We start from the raw sequence: 19,232 nt of genomic DNA, 5'->3' as shown, positions 1-19,232 counted from the left end.
AACAAAAGTGTAAAGCATTTATTACAGCAGAGCAAAGATTAAAAACAGCCGAATTTGTGAAATTGTTTATCCAACATATGGTTGCATGAGGCTTGGTGCTCACTGAATCAGTATAAACAAACACTCAAACAGGCAACGGAAGCAGGATTTGTCTTATTTCTGTCGATATACAGTGCATTCGGAAAGTATTCAGACCCCTTGACTTTTTCCACATTTTGTTACTTGACAGCCTTATTCTAAAATCTATTACATTGTTTTTTCCCCTCATTAATCTACACACAATACCCCATAATGACAAAGCGAAAACAGGTTGTAGACATTTTTGCAAATGCACCATTGTTCCTATGTAATATAACCATATACAATTTCAATAGCACATGTCTTAGAGTGATGGACTGTGCCATCCCCACGGCCTCCACAATGGATTAGTCCACTCAGACAGGCGCGAATCAGACAGGTGTCTTTTTTTGCTACTGCTTGACTAAAGAAATCTCGGTTGACCAACAGCCTATGGACCAAACAATCGACCAGTGGACTTAATGGGGTCATCCATAGTTCATATATACTGTATGTGCCTGTATGCATAAGTATGCGCACATGTGTATAACATGTGTTTGTGTGTGCAGCCATTTGCACACTTCTGTTACATAACTTTGACCTTTAAGTAATCTGTGTCTTGGTCAACATCATTATTCTTTGGACAAATAATATTGTACAAACGTGTGTGTGTGTTGGACAGGACTAAGCTGAATGACCATGTGCAGAGCAGTGGCGGGCTGTGTGGTGCTGGTGTGTCTGGTCGCCATGCTGGCTGAACTGGTGGAGGGACACTTCTTCTTCAGCCCCAAAGAGATGAAGTAGATGAAGGTGAGAAGCAGGAAGTGAGAGTGAAGGGTGCACTGTACTGTATTTTGCAGATATAAATGCCATGACTAGAGGTGACATGATTTAAGGCTGAGGCATGTCTGTTCTACACAATATGTTTCTGTGGTTATATATGTATTTGTGGAGAAATGTGTGCATTTTGGTAGAAGACTCACTATGTGCGCATTTTTGACAACCAATTTGTATTTTAATCTAGTCTGGTGCATTTTTGTCAATGCATAATGTTGTTCAGAGTTAATGTAAATGTGAATGTGTGTGGTGTGTGTGCATTTGTGTGTGTGTATGTGTATGTGTTTAGGCCCTACAGGATAAGCTGGGGAGGAAGGACATGGAGCCTTGGTCAGAGGACGGACAGTTTCAGGTTGACTCCATCCAACAGATTCCTGAGGACGATCGTGGAACTCCTATAAGTATACACGCAAACACACACAGACACACAAACATAGATACAGAATGTGTGAATGCTTTATTTGTTTACTATTTTGTGTTATACATGTATAATAAATGTGCATGTGGGCAGGAGAAGACAGTGGAGATAGGGGTTTGACTGACAGCCAACCAACTGGAACATGTGGCCCCTGTGGTGGAAAAGATCATCCATGAAATGGTGGAGCAGGCAGAGATGAAAGGTAAACATTACCATATATACACTACCAGTCAAAAGTTTGGACACACCTACTCATTCAAGGGTCTTTATTTTTACTATGGAATGCTGCATCAGATGACCTGGCCTCCACAATCCCCCAAACTCAACCCAGTTGAGATGGTTTGTGATGAGTCGGACGGCAGAGTGAAGGAAAAGCAGCCAACAAGTGCTCAGCATATGTGGGCACTCTTTCAAGACTGTTGGAAAAGCATTCCAGGTGAAGCTGGTTGAGAGAATGCCAAGAGTGTGCAAAGCTGTCATCAAGGCAAAGGGTGGCTATTTGTTTAACACTTTTTTGGTTACTACATGATTCCATATGTGTTATTTCATAGTTTTGATGTCTCCACTATTATTCTACAATGTAGAAAAAAGTTTTTAAAAAACAAACTTGAATGAGTAGGTGTGTCCAAACTTTTGACTGGTACTGTGCATTTGGAAAGTATTCAGACCCCTTGACCTTTTCCACATTTTGTTACATTACAGCCTTATTCTAAAATGGATTAAATAAATGTTTCCCCTCATCAATTTAAACACAATACCCCATAATGACAAAGTGAAAACAGATTTTTAGAAATGTTTGCAAATTTATTAAAAACAAAAAAATGAAATCTCATTTACATAAGTATTCAGACCGTTTGCTATGAGACTCAAAATTGAGCTCAGGTACATCCTGTTTCCATTGATCTTCCTTGAGATGTTTCTACAACTTGATTGGAGTCCACTTGTGGTCAATTCAATTGATTGGACATTCATTTCATTTCATTTCATTTGTACATTTAGCAGACGCTCTTATCCAGAGCGACTTACAGTAGCGCATACATTTTCATACTGGACCCCCGTGGGAATCGATTCCCACAACCCTGGCGTTGCAAGCGCCATGCTCTACCAACTGAGCCAACTGTCTGTCAATCTCCGGTTGCGTTCCAGGTTGTCTTTATTGCAATCAAAATGCGTTGATGATCAAATCTCACAACAAAGGAACCACATTAATACGAAAAAGCAATCTTCTGTGATGTAAGCATGTGCAAAAAGAAAACCATGATTTGGAAAGGCACACACCTGTCTATATAAGGTCCCGCAGTTGACAGTGCATGTCAGACCAAAAACCAAGCCATTCTAAGGAATTGTCCGTAGAGCTCTGAGACAAGATTGTGTCAAGGCACAGATCTGGGGAAGGGTACCAAAACATTTCTGCAAGGTCCCCAAGAACACAGTGGCCTCCATCATTCTTAAATGGAAGAAGTTTGGAACCACCAACACTCTTCCTAGAGCTGGCCACATGGCCAAACTCAGAGAAGGGCCTTGGTCAGGGAGGTGACCAAGAACCCAATGGTCACTCTGACAGAGCTCTAGAGTTCCTCTGTGGAGATGGGAGAACCTTCCAGAAGGACAAGCATCTCTGCAGCACTCCACCAATTAGGCCTTTATGGTAGAGTGGCCAGACGGAAGCCACTCCTCAGTAAAAGGCACATGACAGCTCGCTTGGATTTTGGCAAAAGGCACCTAAAGACTCTCAGACCATGAGAAACAAAATTCTCTGGTCTGATGAAACCAAGATTGAACTCTTTGGCCTGAATGCCAAGCATCACGTCTGGAGGAAATCTGGCACCATCCCTGCGGTGAAGCATGGTGGTGGCAGCATCATGATGTGGGGATGATTTTCAGCGGCAGGGACTGGGAGACTAATCAGGGTTGAGGGAAAGATGAACGGAGCAAAGTACAAACAGATCCTTGATGAAAACCTGTTCCAGAGCGCTCAGGACCTCAGACTGGGGCGAAGGTTCACCTTCCAACAGAACAACGACCCTAAGCACACAGCCAAGACAACGCAAGAGTGTCTTCGGGACAAATCTCTGAATGTCCTTGAGTGGCCCAGCCAAAGCTCGGACTTGAACCCAATCGAACATCTATGGAGAGACCTGAAAATAGCTGTGCAGCGACGCTCCCCATCCAACCTGACAGAGCTTGAGAGGATCTGCAGAGAAGAATGGGAGAAACTCCCCAAATACAGGTGCGCCAAGCTTGTAGCATCATACCCAAGAAGACTCGAGGCTGTAATCGCTGCCAAAGGTGCTTCAACAAAAAACTGAGTAAAGGGTCTGAATACTTATGCAAATGTGATATTTCATTTTTGTAAATTATTTTTTAATTAGCAAAATATTGTTAAAACCTTATCTGGCAGGACCAATGGCATAGTCCCATAAGTGGAAACTCCAGCCACTGTGCATAGTTACAAAAAACAAAGCTCAACAAACATCACCCTATCTTTGTTTAGAGTAGCTTAAATGTCTTAAAACTTCATATTGCTTTTCGTTTGACCTTTAATATATAGACACTGAGTGTACAAAACATTAGGAACACCTTCCAAATATTGAGTTGCACCCCCTTTTTCCCTCAGAACAGCCTCAATTCTTCAGGGCATGGACTACAAGGATGTTGAAAGCGTTCCACAGGGATGCTGGCCCATGTTGACTCCAATGCTTCCCACAGTTGTGTCAAGATGGCTGGATGTCCATTGGATGGTGGACCATTCTTGACACACACAGGAATCTGTTGAGCGTGAAAAACCCAGCATCTTTGTAGTTCTTGACACACTCAAACCAGTGCGCCTGGCACTTACTACCATACCCCGTTCAAAGGCACTTAAATATTTTTGTCTTGCACATTCACCCTCTGAATGGCACACACATACACAATCCATGTCTCCATTGTCTCAAGGCTTAAAAGTCCTCCTTTAACCTGTTTCCTCCCCTTCATCTACACTGATTGAAGTGCATTTAATAGGTAACAATAAGGGATCATAGCTTTCACCTGGATTCACCTGGTCAGTCTGTGTTCCTAATGTTTTGTACACTCAGTGTATGTATATTGTGCAACATATGTGTAAACTTTGTACTACTGCAAAAAACGTAGGTAAAAACACAAAGCAGGTACAGTGCTTAAAGTTAAAGTTATTAAGAGGCTGTAACAGGTTTGTGCTTTCTTTCCCTCAGCCAAATGAGGAGATGATGTGTATTCTTTAATGAATTAGGAGATAGAACTGGGTTAATCACGAACATTGAGTTGGAATTGTTTGTTACTGGGCTAGGAATTTGGTTGGGGTATTTCACTGTGTGTGTGGGGGAGTAGAGAGGAAATCTGCCCTAGGGTCAAATTGCTTGCTCTTACTTAAATCCATGGCTGTCTTATCTGATGAGAGACTGAAACTAGCTTGTGGCCTTTTGTCTCTCTCTTCAAACACAGTGAAGGGAGCGGCACCAGGGTTGAATAGAGTTTGGGCTAGACCTTGGTATCTTCTTGATTGATTACAGCATGATGGGGTGAGGTTTGTGTATGATTCAAGAATTTAGGGCCTCGTGATGTTTAAACTAAACATGAGTGTGTGTGCAAGACAGGGGAGCGAGTGATTGGTTGGAGTGATAGTTCAGCCGTCCTCAGGGACAAAGGGGTGTGGAGTGATGAAGAGCGGGAAACTGAAGAGGGAGGGATTTAGAGCTAGAAGAGTTGGGGATGATGGTATATAATGTGACGTGAGGGAGGGAGAACAGTGTGCCACTCTGCAGACTGGTATCGGCTTTGTTGAAAACTTTAATAAAGTAATTTCTTGATGCAACAAAAACTCTGTCAGACCTTATTTGTAATAAAGTATAGTGGTTATTTTCCAAAACAGAGACAGAAGACCACAGGAGACATCAAAGCTGCCAATCTATTATAATTGACCAGGAATATGTGCATAGTTTATGTTTCAATTATATGAATAAAGTAAAAGTATCATTTCAATAGAGCTTTGCTTGTCTTGTGAAATAGCTGTGTTTCCATACGTGTGTCACACTTCCATACCACATCCTCTAGATGGCAGTGTCAATATAATGTGAAGAAACAACCACTCATTGCTGGTAGTGAGTTCATTGACAAAATTCCCTCTTCTTAAAACACAAGCGCGCATTAACACACACACACACCTCATAGTTAGGGCCCTACGTTTTGGTTAATCATGTCACAACCTGGATTTTAACCTTTATTTAATGCTTTTTCATCAAACTGTCCCCTTTTTATTATTATTATCATCTCAGATGGTCCAGCCCTCTAACCAATTGTACTATTATGTGTGTTTTTTCGCGTTATTTGTAATTTATTCTGTACATAATGTTTCTGCCACCGTCTCTTATGACCAAAAAGAGCTTCTGGATATCAGGACAGCGATTACTCAACTCGTATTGGACGAAGATTTTTTCTTCAACGAGCCGGACGCGAAGGATATCCTACAGACACCCGGCAAGGCCCAAATCCCCGTCATTCGCATGAGAAAGAGACAGAGATATCGTGGACGTTGGCCAGGGTGCCTTGTAAGGATCCGACGGCGAGCGAGTAAACTGTCTCTTCCATCAATCCTATTAGCCAATGTTCAATCATTTGAGAACAAATTGGATGACCTAAGATTACGGTTATCCTACCAACGGGACATTAAAAACTGTAATATCTTATTTTTCACCGAGTCGTGGCTGAACGACGACATGGACAACATACAGCTGACGGGATATACGCTACATCGGCAGGATAGAACGGCTGACTCCGGTAAGACAAGGGGTGGCGGTCTGTGTATATTTGTAAACAACAGTTGGTGCACAAAATCTAATACTAAGGAAGTCTCAAGGTTTTGCTCGCCTGAGGTAGAGTATCTCATGATAAGCTGAAAACCACACTATTTACCAAGAGACCTTTCATCTATATTTTTCGTAGCTGTCTATCTACCACCACAAACCGATGCTGGCATTAAGATTGCACTCAATGAGCTGTATAAGGCCATAAGTAAACAGGAAAACGCTCATCCAGAGGCAGCACTCCTAGTGGCCGGGGACTTTAATGCAGGGAAACAAATCTGTTCTTCCTAATTTCTACCTGCATGTTAAATGTGCAACCAGAGGGGAAAAAAACTCTAGACCACCTTTACTCCACACACAGAGACGCGTACAAAGCTCTCCCTCACCCTCCATTTGGCAAATCTGACCATAACTATATCCTCCTGATTCCTGCTTATAAGCAAAAACTAAAGCAGGAAGCACCAGAGACTCGGTTAATAAAAAAGTGGTCAGATGATGCAGATGCTAAGCTACAGGACTGTTTTGCTAGCACAGACTGGAATATGTTCCAGGATTCTTCCGATAGCATTGAGGAGTACACCACATCAGTCACTGGCTTCATCAATAAGTGCATCGATGACGTCGTCCCCACAGTGACCGTACGTACATACCCCAACCAGAAGCCATGGATTACAGGCAACATCCGCACTGAGCTAAAGGGTAGAGCTGCCGCTTTCAAGGAGCGGGACTCTAACCCGGACGCTTATAAGAAATCCCACTATGCCCTCCGACGAACCATCAAACAGGCAAAGAGTCAATACCGGACTAAGATTGAATCGTACTACACCGGCTCTGACACTCGTCGGATGTGGCAGGGCTTGAAAACTATTAGACTACAAAAGGAAGCACAGCCGCGAGCTGCCCAGTGACACAAGCCTACCAGACGAGCTAAATCACTTCTATGCTCGCTTCGAGGCAAGCAACACTGAAGCATGCATGAGAGCACCAGCTGTTCCGGATGACTATGCGATCACACTCTCCGTAGCCAATGTGAGTAAGACTTTTAAGCAGGTCAACATTCACAAGGCCGCAGGGCCAGACGGATTACCAGGACGTGTACTCCAAGCATGTGCTGACCAACTGGCAAGTGTCTTCACTGACATTTTCAACATGTCCCTGACTGAGTCTGTAATACCAACATGTTTCAAGCAGACCACCATAGTCCCTGTGCCCAAGGACACTAAGATAACCTGCCTAAATGACTACCGACCCGTAGCACTCATGTCTGTAGCCATGAAGTGCTTTGAAAGACTGGTCATGGCTCACATCAACACCATTATCCCAGAAACCCTAGACCCACTCCAATTTGCATACCGCCCCAACAGATTCACAGATGATGCAATCTCTATTGCACTCCACACTGCCCTTTCCCACCTGGACAAGAGGAACACCTACGTGAGAATGCTGTTCAATTAATACAGCTCAGCGTTCAATACCATAGTGCCCTCAAAGCTCATCACTAAGCTAAGGATCCTGGGACTAAACACCTCCCTCTGTAACTGGATCCTGGACTTCCTGATGGGCCGCCCCCAGGTGGTAAGGGTAGGTAACAACACATCTGCCACGCTGATCCTCAACACGGGGCCCCTCAGGGGTGCGTGCTCAGTCCCCTCCTGTACTCCCTGTTCACCCATGACTGCATGGCCAGGCACGACTCCAACACCATCATTAAGTTTGCTGACGACACAACAGTGATAGGCCTGATCACCGACAACGATGAGACAGCCTAAAGGGAGGAGGTCCGAGACCTGGCCGTGTGGTGCCAGGATAACAACCTCTCCCTCAACGTGATCAAGACAAAGGAGATGATTGTGGACTACAGGAAAAAAAAAAAGGACTGAGCACGCCCCCATTCTCATCGACGGGGCTGTAGTGGAACAGGTTGAGAGCTTCAAGTTCCTTGGTGTCCACATCACCAACAAACTATCATGGTCCAAACACACCAAGACAGTTGTGAAGAGGGCACGGCAAAGCTTATTCCCCCTCAGGAGACTGAAAAGATTTGGCATGGGTCCTCAGATCCTCAAAAAATGATACAGCTGCACCATCGAGAGCATCCTGACTGGTTGCATCACCGCCTGGTATGGCAACTGCTCGGCCTCCGACCGCAAGGCACTACAGAGGGTAGTGCGTACGGCCCAGTACATCACTGGGGCCAAGCTTCCTGCCATCCAGGACCTCTATACCAGGCGGTGTCAGAGGAAGGCCCTCAGAATTGTCAAAGACTCCAGCCACCCTAGTCATAGACTGTTCTCTCTGCTACTGCACGGCAAGCAGTACCGGAGCGCCAAGTCTAGGTCCAAGAGGCTTCTCAACAGCTTCTACCCCCAAGCCATAAGACTCCTGAACAGTTAATCATTGCTACCCGGACTATTTGCATTGCCCCCCCACCCCCACCCCCACCCCCCTCTTTTACGCTGCTGCTACTGTCTATTATTTATGCATAGTCACTTTAACTCTACCCACATGTATATATTACCTCAATTACCTCGACTAGCCGGTGCCCCCGCACATTGACTCTGCACCGGTACCCCCCTGTATATAGCCTCCCTACTGTTATTTTATTTTACTGCTGCTCTTTAGTTGTTTGCTTTTATTTTTTTAACTTAAAAATACGTTACAAATTGCATTGTTGGTTAAGGGCTTGTAAGTAAGCATTTCACTGTAATGTCTACACCTGTTGTATTCGGCGCATGTGGCAAATAACAATTGATTTGATTTGATTTGAAAACCCTCAGACAATTGCTTTCATTTTTGGTCTACTTTTCATTTCTGGAAAAGGCTTAAAATAAAAGTAAAAAATTCCAGGTCATGTGACATGATTAACAAAAACACAGGTCCCTACTCACAGTGAAGGAAAATACAGTAAGCTGAAATGGATCACATGACCTACAGCTTAAAGCATCACTTTATATGTCTTCTTGACTTCAGATTTTTGGGACGAGGATTTGTATTCCTGCATGGAGGCTTTAGGTCGACTCAAATCTTAAGGACCACACACATCGCACCAAATGTTGATCTGCCGTTGGTTCCACACGCTGTGTTTTAGGGACCACCTGCTGGTGGACGTCTGACTGCCAACATTTTCGCGAGATAAGTACTCTCGGCCGGCAACCATTATTGGTGTGTCTGAGGCGTTAGGTGACTCTACTACAACACTCAACACACACAAATAAACAAATAAACAATGTTATTAATAGAACATATGATATGCATCCTTCATGAGTTCACAGATTACAAAAGCTTACATTATTTTACTTGTCTGCTATTGAATAAAACACTTCAAGATAAACTCTCGCTCTCTCAGAGCTTGGATGTCAATCTCTCGCAGAACTCAAAGTCCTTTACTGCGAGGGCGGGATCTCGGGCCAGGGGGGCAGGAAGAACCAGGGAACAGTCGCTGTCAAAGTACTTCCCTGTTATTCCCTCCGTCTCCGTGGCAACCGCACAGTAGATGGTACTCACTGCCCCTTCCTCAGAAGACTGTGTGGACAGAGATGGGAGAGGGTGAGGCTGGGTATACAGTAGGGCCGGGATTCAATCCAATCGCACTGACAGTTATGCACATTTTAAAGGCAATGTTCCCGCGTTCACGGAGACTGCGTTCACAGTAATTGCTGCATATACCGGCTCAATCGGAAAGTACCTTTAAATGTCAAGCGCTTTAACACGGATCAAGCGGTGATCAGATTGAATCTCAGCCTAAGAAGACACGCACACACACACTAACCACCTCTGCATAAAAGAGACAGCCACTGCTAGTAAGCACATCAACTGCCAGTCAATAGCTCAGTGCTTTGTTTCTGTGAAAAAATGTTAGTCACATGCCAGGAAAGGGAGTCTTCCTTAATTTGCAACTTTGACAAAGTAACATAGAATTGACAGATTTCCCTTGTTGATTCTGGGAAGTCTGTGAAATATAGTTGTGAAACTGCTAGAAATGTAATTTTTCAGACACTCTACTCCACTTGACCCCTTTTCACACTGGTTTATTCTGTCTTTAGATTTAGGGTCTCTATTAAATTTGTGTCGCTGAAGTTTACCATTACAACTTGATTGCCTTTAAATTTCAATGTTCCCGTGTTAGCATAGACTGCATTCAAGGTAAACGCTCCATATGTCTGCTCAATCGGAAATTACATTCACATTTCCATTGCGCAATCTGTAATAATTCAGCAATACAGATGAAATAGAGCCCAAAAAGTTATTTCTGGATTAACTCCCAGTTCTTACGAGGTGGTCATGTGCCACACACACACAGCCAAAACAGTCCAAATTCCACTGTCACGGTTCACGTCAGCCCAAAGACCGAAATAAATGCTGCTTTCATTCCCAACATGTGGTAGCGTTTACAGTTGTTCTACTGAGTGGATTTGTTTGTTAACTCATTCTGTGGTGTGCCTCTGTTGTGTTGGGTCCCCACCAGACCAGGGCAGAAATAGTTGTATTTTGTAGTTTATTTGAAAATACTAACTTTTCAAATACTCAAGGTACAGTGGGGGAAAAAAGTATTTAGTCAGCCACCAATTGTGCATGTTCTCCCACTTAAAAAGATGAGAGAGGCCTGTAATTTTCATCATAGGTACACTTCAACTATGACAGACAAAATGAGAAAAAGAAATCCAGAAAATCACATTGTAGGATTTTTAATGAATTTATTTGCAAATTATGGTGGAAAATAAGTATTTGGTCAATAACAAAAGTTTCTCAATACTTTGTTATATACCCTTTGTTGGCAATGACACAGGTCAAACGTTTTCTGTAAGTCTTCACAAGGTTTTCACACACTGTTGCTGGTATTTTGGCCCATTCCTCCATGCAGATCTCCTCTAGAGCAGTGTTGTTTTGGGGCTGTCGCTGGGCAACACGGACTTTCAACTCCCTCCAAAGATTTTCTATGGGGTTGAGATCTGGAGACTGGCTAGGCCACTCCAGGACCTTGAAATGCTTCTTACGAAGCCCCTCCTTCGTTGCCCGGGCGGTGTGTTTGGGATCATTGTCATGCTGAAAGACCCAGCCACGTTTCATCTTCAATGCCCTTGCTGATGATAGGAGGTTTTCACTCAAAATCTCACGATACATGGCCCCATTCATTCTTTCCTTTACACGGATCAGTCGTCCTGGTCCCTTTGCAGAAAAATTGTGTGTTTCCACCCCCATGCTTCACAGTAGGTATGGTGTTCTTTGGATGTAACTCAGCATTCTTTGTCCTCCAAACACGACGAGTTGAGTTTTTACCAAAAAGTAATATTTTGGTTTCATCTGACCATATGACATTCTCCCAATCCTCTTCTGGATCATCCAAATGCACTCTAGCAAACTTCAGACGGGCCTGGACATGTACTGGCTTAAGCAGGGGGACACGTCTGGCACTGTAGGATTTGAGTCCCTGGCGGCGTAGTGTGTTACTGATGGTAGGCTTTGTTACTTTGGTCCCAGCTCTCTGCAGGTCATTCACTAGGTCCCCCCGTGTGGTTCTGGGATTTTTGCTCACCGTTCTTGTGATCATTTTGACCCCACAGGGTGAGATCTTGCATGGAGCCCCAGATCGAGGGAGATTATTAGTGGTCTTGTATGTCTTCCATTTCCTAATAATTGCTCCCACAGTTGATTTCTTCAAACCAAGCTGCTTACCTATTGCAGATTCAGTCTTCCCAGCCTGGTGCAGGTCTACAACTTTGTTTCTGGTGTCCTTTGACAGCTCTTTGGTCTTGGCCATAGTGGAGTTTGGAGTGTGACTGTTTGAGGTTGGGACAGGTGTCTTTTATACTGATAAGTTCAAACAGGTGCCATTAATACAGGTAACGAGTGGAGGACAGAGGAGCCTCTTAAAGAAGAAGTTACAGGTCTGTGAGAGCCAGAAATCTTGCTTGTTTGTAGGTGACCAAATACTTATTTTCCACCATAATTTGCAAATAAATTCATTAAAAATCCTACAATGTGATTTTCTGGATTTTATTCCCTCAATTTGTCTGTCATAGTTGACGTGTACCTATGATGAAAATTACAAGCCTCTCTCATCTTTTTAAGTGGGAGAACTTGCACAATTGGTGGCTGACTAAATACTTTTTTCCCCCACTGTATTGTAGTGGAATATAGCTTATATAGAGTTTCAACTAAAAGGCAACTATTTTCTTTGATATTCAAATACAGGTCTCAGAAAAACAAATACTATTTGAAGGTATTTATTTATGTATTATTTTATCATTAAAAAATGTTTTATTCACACCAGATACAAACATACAAACATCAACTTACAGACACAAACAAACATCGACTACATTTAATCTGCCCAGATCCGCATGCTCACACCACCATCCCTAGTGCCTGCATTGTTGTTTGCCACTTGGCCTTAAATTGTACCAATTTGTTTTTCCTCGGTCGCCCATTCTATTTCAATAATAAATAATTTGATTTTCCCATTGCGTTAATGATGGGGGATTGATTTCCATGTTTTTAGTATAATTTTTTTCTAGATGAGTGATGAGAAGAGAATCGTTCAGCCCATTGGGTATCTCACTATACCCCATATTCCATGTCTTGAAATATGCAGACAGACGGATTAAAAGTACGTTTACATTGTAATACTTCTGACAGCCAACTTTCTAGCTCCACCCATAACTTTTGGACTTCTGCCATTCCCAGAAAGTATGGATTATTGAGTCATTGTTAGTTTTACACTTAAGACACGACTCTGCTGTTGTGCTGTAGAATTTGTTTATTTTGTCTCTTGTATAATACATTTTATACATTAGTTTATACTGGATTAAGCGTACATTTTCGTTAACTGTAATTTCGTTATTTATGCTCCAACATTCCCTCCATCTTGTGCCAACATCAGTTATTTTTAAGTCTTGGTTCCAATTGTTTATATTATAAGAGATTGTCAGTGGATATAGTCTCTGCAAGGTTTTGTATATCTTACCTATCATATGAACATCCTTTTCTGACTCGGAGTGGACTTCTAGTCCGACTCAGGAGGCGCGCACACCATCCACTGCTTCCGAGTATATTACTCGCTAATGTTCAGTCTCTGGATAATAAAGTAGACGAGCTCAGGGCGAGAACCTCCTTCCAGAGAGACATCAGGGATTGTAACATACTCTGTTTCACGGAAACATGGCTCTCTCGGGATATACTGTCTTCGTCCATACAGCCAGCTGGGTTCTCAGTACATTGCGCAGACAGGAATAAAGAACTCTCGGGGAAGAAGAAAGGCGGGGGGGGGGGGGTGTTTCATGATTAACTACTCATGGTGTGATTGTGATAACACACAGAAACTCAAGTCCTTTTGTTCACCTGACCGTATTACCTCCCAAGAGAATTATCTTCAGTTATAGTCACAGCAGTGTATATTCCCCCCCAAGCCGATACCACGATGGCCCTCAAATAACTACACTTTAGGCAAACTGGAAACCACATATCCTGAGGCCGCATTTATTTTAACAAAGCAAATTTGAGGAAAACGCTACCGAAGTTCTACCAACATATTGACTGTAGCACTCGCTCTGAGAAAACATTAGACCACTGCTACTCAGCTTTCGAAATGCCTACAAGGCCCTCCCCCGCCCTCCCTTCGGCAAATCTGATAACGACTCAATTTTGCTCCTCCCTTTCTAAAGGTAGAAATTTAAACAGGAAGTAGCCGTGCTAAGGACTATTCAACGCTGGTCTGACAAATCGGAATCCATGCTTCAAGATTGTTTTGATCACGTGGACTGGGATATGTTCTGGGTAGCCTCTGAGAATAACATTGATGAATACACTAATACGGTGACCGAGTTCATCAGGAAGTGTATAGGAGATGTTGTACCCACTGTGACTATTAAAACCTACCCAAACCAGAAACCGTGGATAGATGGCAGCATTTGCGCAAAACTGAAAGCGCGAACCACCGCATTTAACCATGGCAAGGTGACTGGGAATATGGCCAAATACAAACATTGTAGTTATTCCCTCCGTAAGGCAATCAAACAGGCAAAACTTCAGCATAGAGACAAAGTGGAGTCGCAATTCAACGGCACAGACACGAGACATATGTGGCAGGGTCTACAGACAATCACAGATTACAAAGGGAAAACCAGCCACGTCGCGGACAACGATGTCTTGCTCCCAGACAAGCTTAACACCTTCTTCGCCTGCTTTGAGGATAACACAGTGCCACCGACGCAGCCCGCTACCAAGGACTGTGGGCTCTCGTTCTCCGTGGCCGACGTGAGTAAGACATTTAAGCGTGTTAACCCTCACAAGGCTGCCGGCCCAGACTGCATCCCTAGCCGCATCCTCAGAGCATACGCAGACCAGCTGGCTGGAGTGTTTATGGACATTTTCAATCGCTCCCTATCCCAGTCAGCTGTTCCCACTTGCTTCAAGATGTCCACCATCGTTCATGTACCCAAGAAAGCAAAGGTAACTGAACTAAATGACTATCGCCCCGTAGCAGTCACTTCTGTCATCATGAAGTGCTTTGAGAGGCTAGTTAAGGATCATATCACCTCTACCTTACCTGACACCCTAGACCCACTTCAATTTGCTTTCTACCCCAATAGATCCACAGACGATGCAATCACCATGGCACTGCACACTGCCCTTTCCCATCTGGACAAAAGGAATACCTACAGTTGAAGTCGGAAGTTTACATACACTTAGGTTGGAGTCATTAAAACTTGTTTTTCAACCACTCCACAAATTTCTTTTTAACAAACTATAGTTTTGGCAAGTCGGTTAGGACATCTACTTTGTGCATGACACAAGTCATCTTTCCAACAATTGTTTACAAACAGATTATTTCACTTATAATTCACCGTATCACAATTCCAGTGGGTCAGAAGTTTACATACACTAAGTTGACTGTGCCTTTAAACAGCTTGGAAAATTCCAGAAAATGATGTCATGGCTTTAGAAGCTTCTGATAGGCTAATTTATATCATTTGAGTCAATTGGAGGTGTACCTGTGGATGTATTTCAAGGCCTACCTTCAAACTCAGTGCCTCTTTGCTTGATATCAAAAAAAATTGTAGACCTCCACAAGTCTGGTTCATCCTTGGGAGCAATTTCCATCTGTACAAACAATAGTACGCAAGTATAAACACCATGGGACCACGCAGCCGTCATACCGCTCAGGAAGCAGACGCGTTCTGTCTCCTAGAGATGAACGTACTTTGGTGTGAAAAGTGCAAATCAATCCCAGAACAACAGCAAAGGACCTTGTGAAGATGCTGGAGGAAACAGGTACAAAAGTATCTATATCCACAGTAAAACGAGTCCTATATCGACATAACCTGAAAGGCTGCTCAGCAAGGAAGAAGCCACTGCTCCAAAACCGCCATAAAAAAGCCAGACTACGGTTTGCAACTGCACATGGGGACAAAGATCGTACTTTTTGGAGAAATGTCCTCTGGTCTGTTGAAACAAAAATAGAACTGCTTGGCCATAATCACCATCGTTATGTTTGGCTTGCAAGCCGAAGAACACCATCCCAACCGTGAAGCACGGGGGTGGCAGCATCATGCTGTGGGTGTGCTTTGCTGCAGGAGGGACTGGTGCACTTCACAACATAGATGGCATCATAAGGAAGGAAAATTATGTGGATATATTGAAGCAACATCTCAAGACATCAGTCAGGAAGTTAAAGCTTGGTTGCAAATGGGTCTTCCAAATGGACAATGACCCCAAGCATACTTCCAAAGTTGTGGCAAAATGGCTTAAGGACAACAAAGTCAAGGTATTGGAGTGGCCATCACAAAGCCCTGACCTCAATCCTATAGAAAATGTGTGGGCAGAACTGAAAAAGCGTGTGCGAGCAAGGAGGCCTACAAACCTGACTCAGTTACACCAGCTCTGTCAGAAGGAATGGGCCAAAATTCACCCAACTTATTGTGGGAAGCTTGTGGAAGGCTACCCGAAACATTTGACACAAGTTAAACAATTTAAAGGCAATGCTACCAAATACGAATTGAGTGTATATAAACTTCTGACCCACTGGGAGTGTGATGAAAGAAATAAAAGCTGAAATAAATCATTCTTTCTACTATTATTCTGACATTTCACATTCTTAAAATAAAGTGGTGATCCTAACTGACCTAAGACAGGGAATTTTTACTAGGATTAAATGTAAGGAATTGTGAAAAACTGAGTTTAAATGTATTTGGCTAAGGTGTATGTAAACTTCCGACTTCATTGACTATAGCTCAGCATTCAACACCATAGTACCCTCCAAGCTCATCATTAAGCTCTGGGCCCTGATTCTGAACCCCACCCTGTGCAACTGGGTCCTGGACTTCCTGATGGGCCGCCCCCAGGTGGTGAAGGTAGGAAACAACACGTCCACTTTGCTGATCCTCATCACAGGGGCCCCACAAGGGTGCGTGCTCATTCCCCTCCTGTACTCCCTGTTCATCCATGACTGCATGGCCACGCACGCCTCCAACTTAATCATCAAGTTTGCAGACGACACAACAGTAGTAGGCCTGATTACCAACAATGATGAGATAGCCTACAGGGAGAAGGTGAGGGCCCTGGGAGTGTGGTGCCAGGAAAATTCTCTCTCATTCAACGTCAATAAAACAAAAGAGCTGATCGTGGACTTCAGGAAACAGCAGAGGGGGCACACCCCTATCCATATCGACGGGACCGCAGTGGAGAAGGTGGAAAGCTTCAAGTTCCTCAGCGTACAGTGTGGTGAAGAAGGCGCAACAGCGCCTCTTCAACCACAGGAGGCTGAAGAAATTTGGCTTGGCACCTAAAACCCTCACAAACCTTTATAGATGCACAATTGAGAGCATCCTGTCGGGCTGTATCACCGCCTGCTACGGCAACTGCTCCGCCCGCAACCGCAGGGCTCTCCAGAGGGAGGTGCGGTCTGCCCAACGCATCACCGGGGGCAAACTACCTGTCCTCCAGGACACCTACAGCACCCGATGTCACAGGAAGGTAAAACAAATCATAAAGGACAACAACCACCCGAGCCACTGCCTGTTCACCCCGCTATCATCCAGAAGGCGAGGTCAGTACAGGTGTATCAAAGCTGGGACTGAGAGACTGAAAAGCAGCTTCTATGTCAAGGCCATCAGACTGTTAAATAGCCATCACTTGGAGCTTCCAACCGGTTACATAACCCTGCAACTTAGAGGCTGCTGCCCTACATACATAGACTTGAAATCACTGGCCACTTTAATAATGGAACACTAGTCACTTTTGCTTTACTCATCTCATATGTACACTAACGTTCAAAAGTTTGGGGTCACTTAGAAATGTCCTTGTTTTCGAAAGAAAAGCATTTTTTTTGTCCATTAAAATAACATCAAATTGATCAGAAATACAGTGTAGACATTGTTAATGTTGTAAATGGCTATTGTAGCTGGAAACTGCTGATTTTTAATGGAATATCTACATAGGCGTACAGAGGCCCATTATCAGCAACCATCAGTCCTGTGTTCCAATGGCACGTTGTGTTTGCTAATCCAAGTTTATCATTTAAAAAAGGCTAATTGATTAGAAAACCCTTTTGCAATTATGTTAGCACAGCTGAAAACTGTTGTGCTGATTAAAGAAGCAATAAAACTGGCCTTCTTGAGACTAGTTGAGTATCTGGAGCATCAGCAATTGTGGGTTCGATTACAGGCTCAAAATGGCCAGAAACAAATAACTTTCTTCTGAAACTCGTCAGTCTATTCTTGTTCTGAGAAATGAACAGGGACGGCTTGTTCAATAGGGCGATATGGGCGACGCACTGCCAAACGGGAAAAGGAAGGGATTTTTTTTCTAATCAATTATATCACGGCAACAGCAGTTATCAGTGTTCACGTCTGATCTGCCAGCCACTAAATGTCAAATCAGGCTAAAGTCGTGCTTCAAATGGCCCCGCCCGTTTTTGGGGCGATTTCAGTCAAGTTGAAAATCGCCCAGAAGTCTCTCATAGCCTGTCATGTAAAATCTATTTTTTTCACATTTCAAAGCTTTCAATACATTCTCTATGGGTGTCTGTGGGCTTGCACTTACGCGCTTTCGTCATACGTGACGTAACGTTGAACGTAACTAAGACAATGGCGGCTAGAAGCGTCTCCATGGATTTCCAGTGGTTGGTTTTGGACTGATCTTGTTGATCGTGTACATACCCGCTACGAACGGACTAAATAATGAAAACGCTGCTGGCAGCTGAATCCCAATACAGCTGGGAGACTTGGCTGGATGAGTCCCGGACAGAGAAGTGGAGCCGGCCACCTTCACCCTGGTCAGAGCGGACCGCGATCCTGGTAAGAGAGCGACTCTGTACCCCGACATTGAACTGCTTTCTGTGTCATTGCGACCTTACTATCAATTCAATTCAATTTAAGGGCTTTATTGGCATGGGAAACGTGTGTTAACATTGCCAAAGCAAGGGAAGTAGATAGTAAACAAAAGTGAAATAAACAATAAATATTAACAGTAAACATTACACTCAGAAGTTTCAAAAGAATAAAGACATTTCAAATGTCATATTATGTATATATACAGTGTTGTTACAATGTGCAAATAGTTAAAGTACAAATGGGAAAATAAATAAACATAAATATGGGTTGTATTTACAATGGTGTTTGTTCTTCACTGGTTGCCCTTTTCTTGTGGCAACAGGTCACAAATCTTGCAGCTGTGATGGCACACTGTGGTTTTTCACCCAGTAGATAAGGGAGTTTATCAAAATTGGGTTTGTTTTCGAATTCTTTGTGGATCGCTGTAATCTGAGGGAAATATGTGTCTCTAATATGGTCATACATTTGGCAGGAGGTTAGGAAGTGCAGCTCAGTTTCCACCTCATTTTGTGGGCAGTGTGCACATAGCCTGTCTTCTCTTGAGAGCCAGGTCTGCCTACGGCGGCCTTTCTCAATAGCAAGGCTATGGTCACTGAGTCTGTACATAGTCAAAGCTTTCATTAAGTTTGGGTCAGTCACAGTGGTCAGGTATTCTGCCACTGTGTACTCTCTGTTTAGGGCCAAATAGCATTCTAGTTTGCTCTGTTTTTTTGTTTGTTCTTTCCAATGTGTCAAGTAATTCTCTTTTTGTTTTCTCATGATTTGGTTGGG

General features: G+C 43.5%; 1 protein-coding gene across 4 annotated transcripts in view; it reads right to left on the bottom strand.

Annotated features, from left to right (window-relative positions):
* Positions 1–19,232, bottom strand: part of LOC311138996 (retinol dehydrogenase 12-like) — a 39,039-nt gene continuing 19,807 nt past the window's right edge. For 2 of the 4 annotated variants that reach the window (XM_084173818.1, XM_084173821.1), the window contains one exon: positions 749–1,289. In XM_084173818.1, coding sequence (XP_084029944.1) covers positions 933–1,289 — 357 coding nt within the window. In that variant the 3' untranslated portion in view covers positions 749–932. Of the gene's footprint in view, positions 1,290–8,582; positions 9,655–19,232 lie in introns of those variants that run through there. The other 2 variants (XM_084173819.1, XM_084173820.1) reach the window with 2 other exon arrangements.

The sequence above is a fragment of the Coregonus lavaretus genome, assembly GCF_964263955.1.
Source record: "Coregonus lavaretus genome assembly, chromosome: 12".
NCBI lineage: Eukaryota > Metazoa > Chordata > Actinopteri > Salmoniformes > Salmonidae > Coregonus > Coregonus lavaretus.
This window is presented reverse-complemented; position numbering and strand designations above follow the sequence as displayed.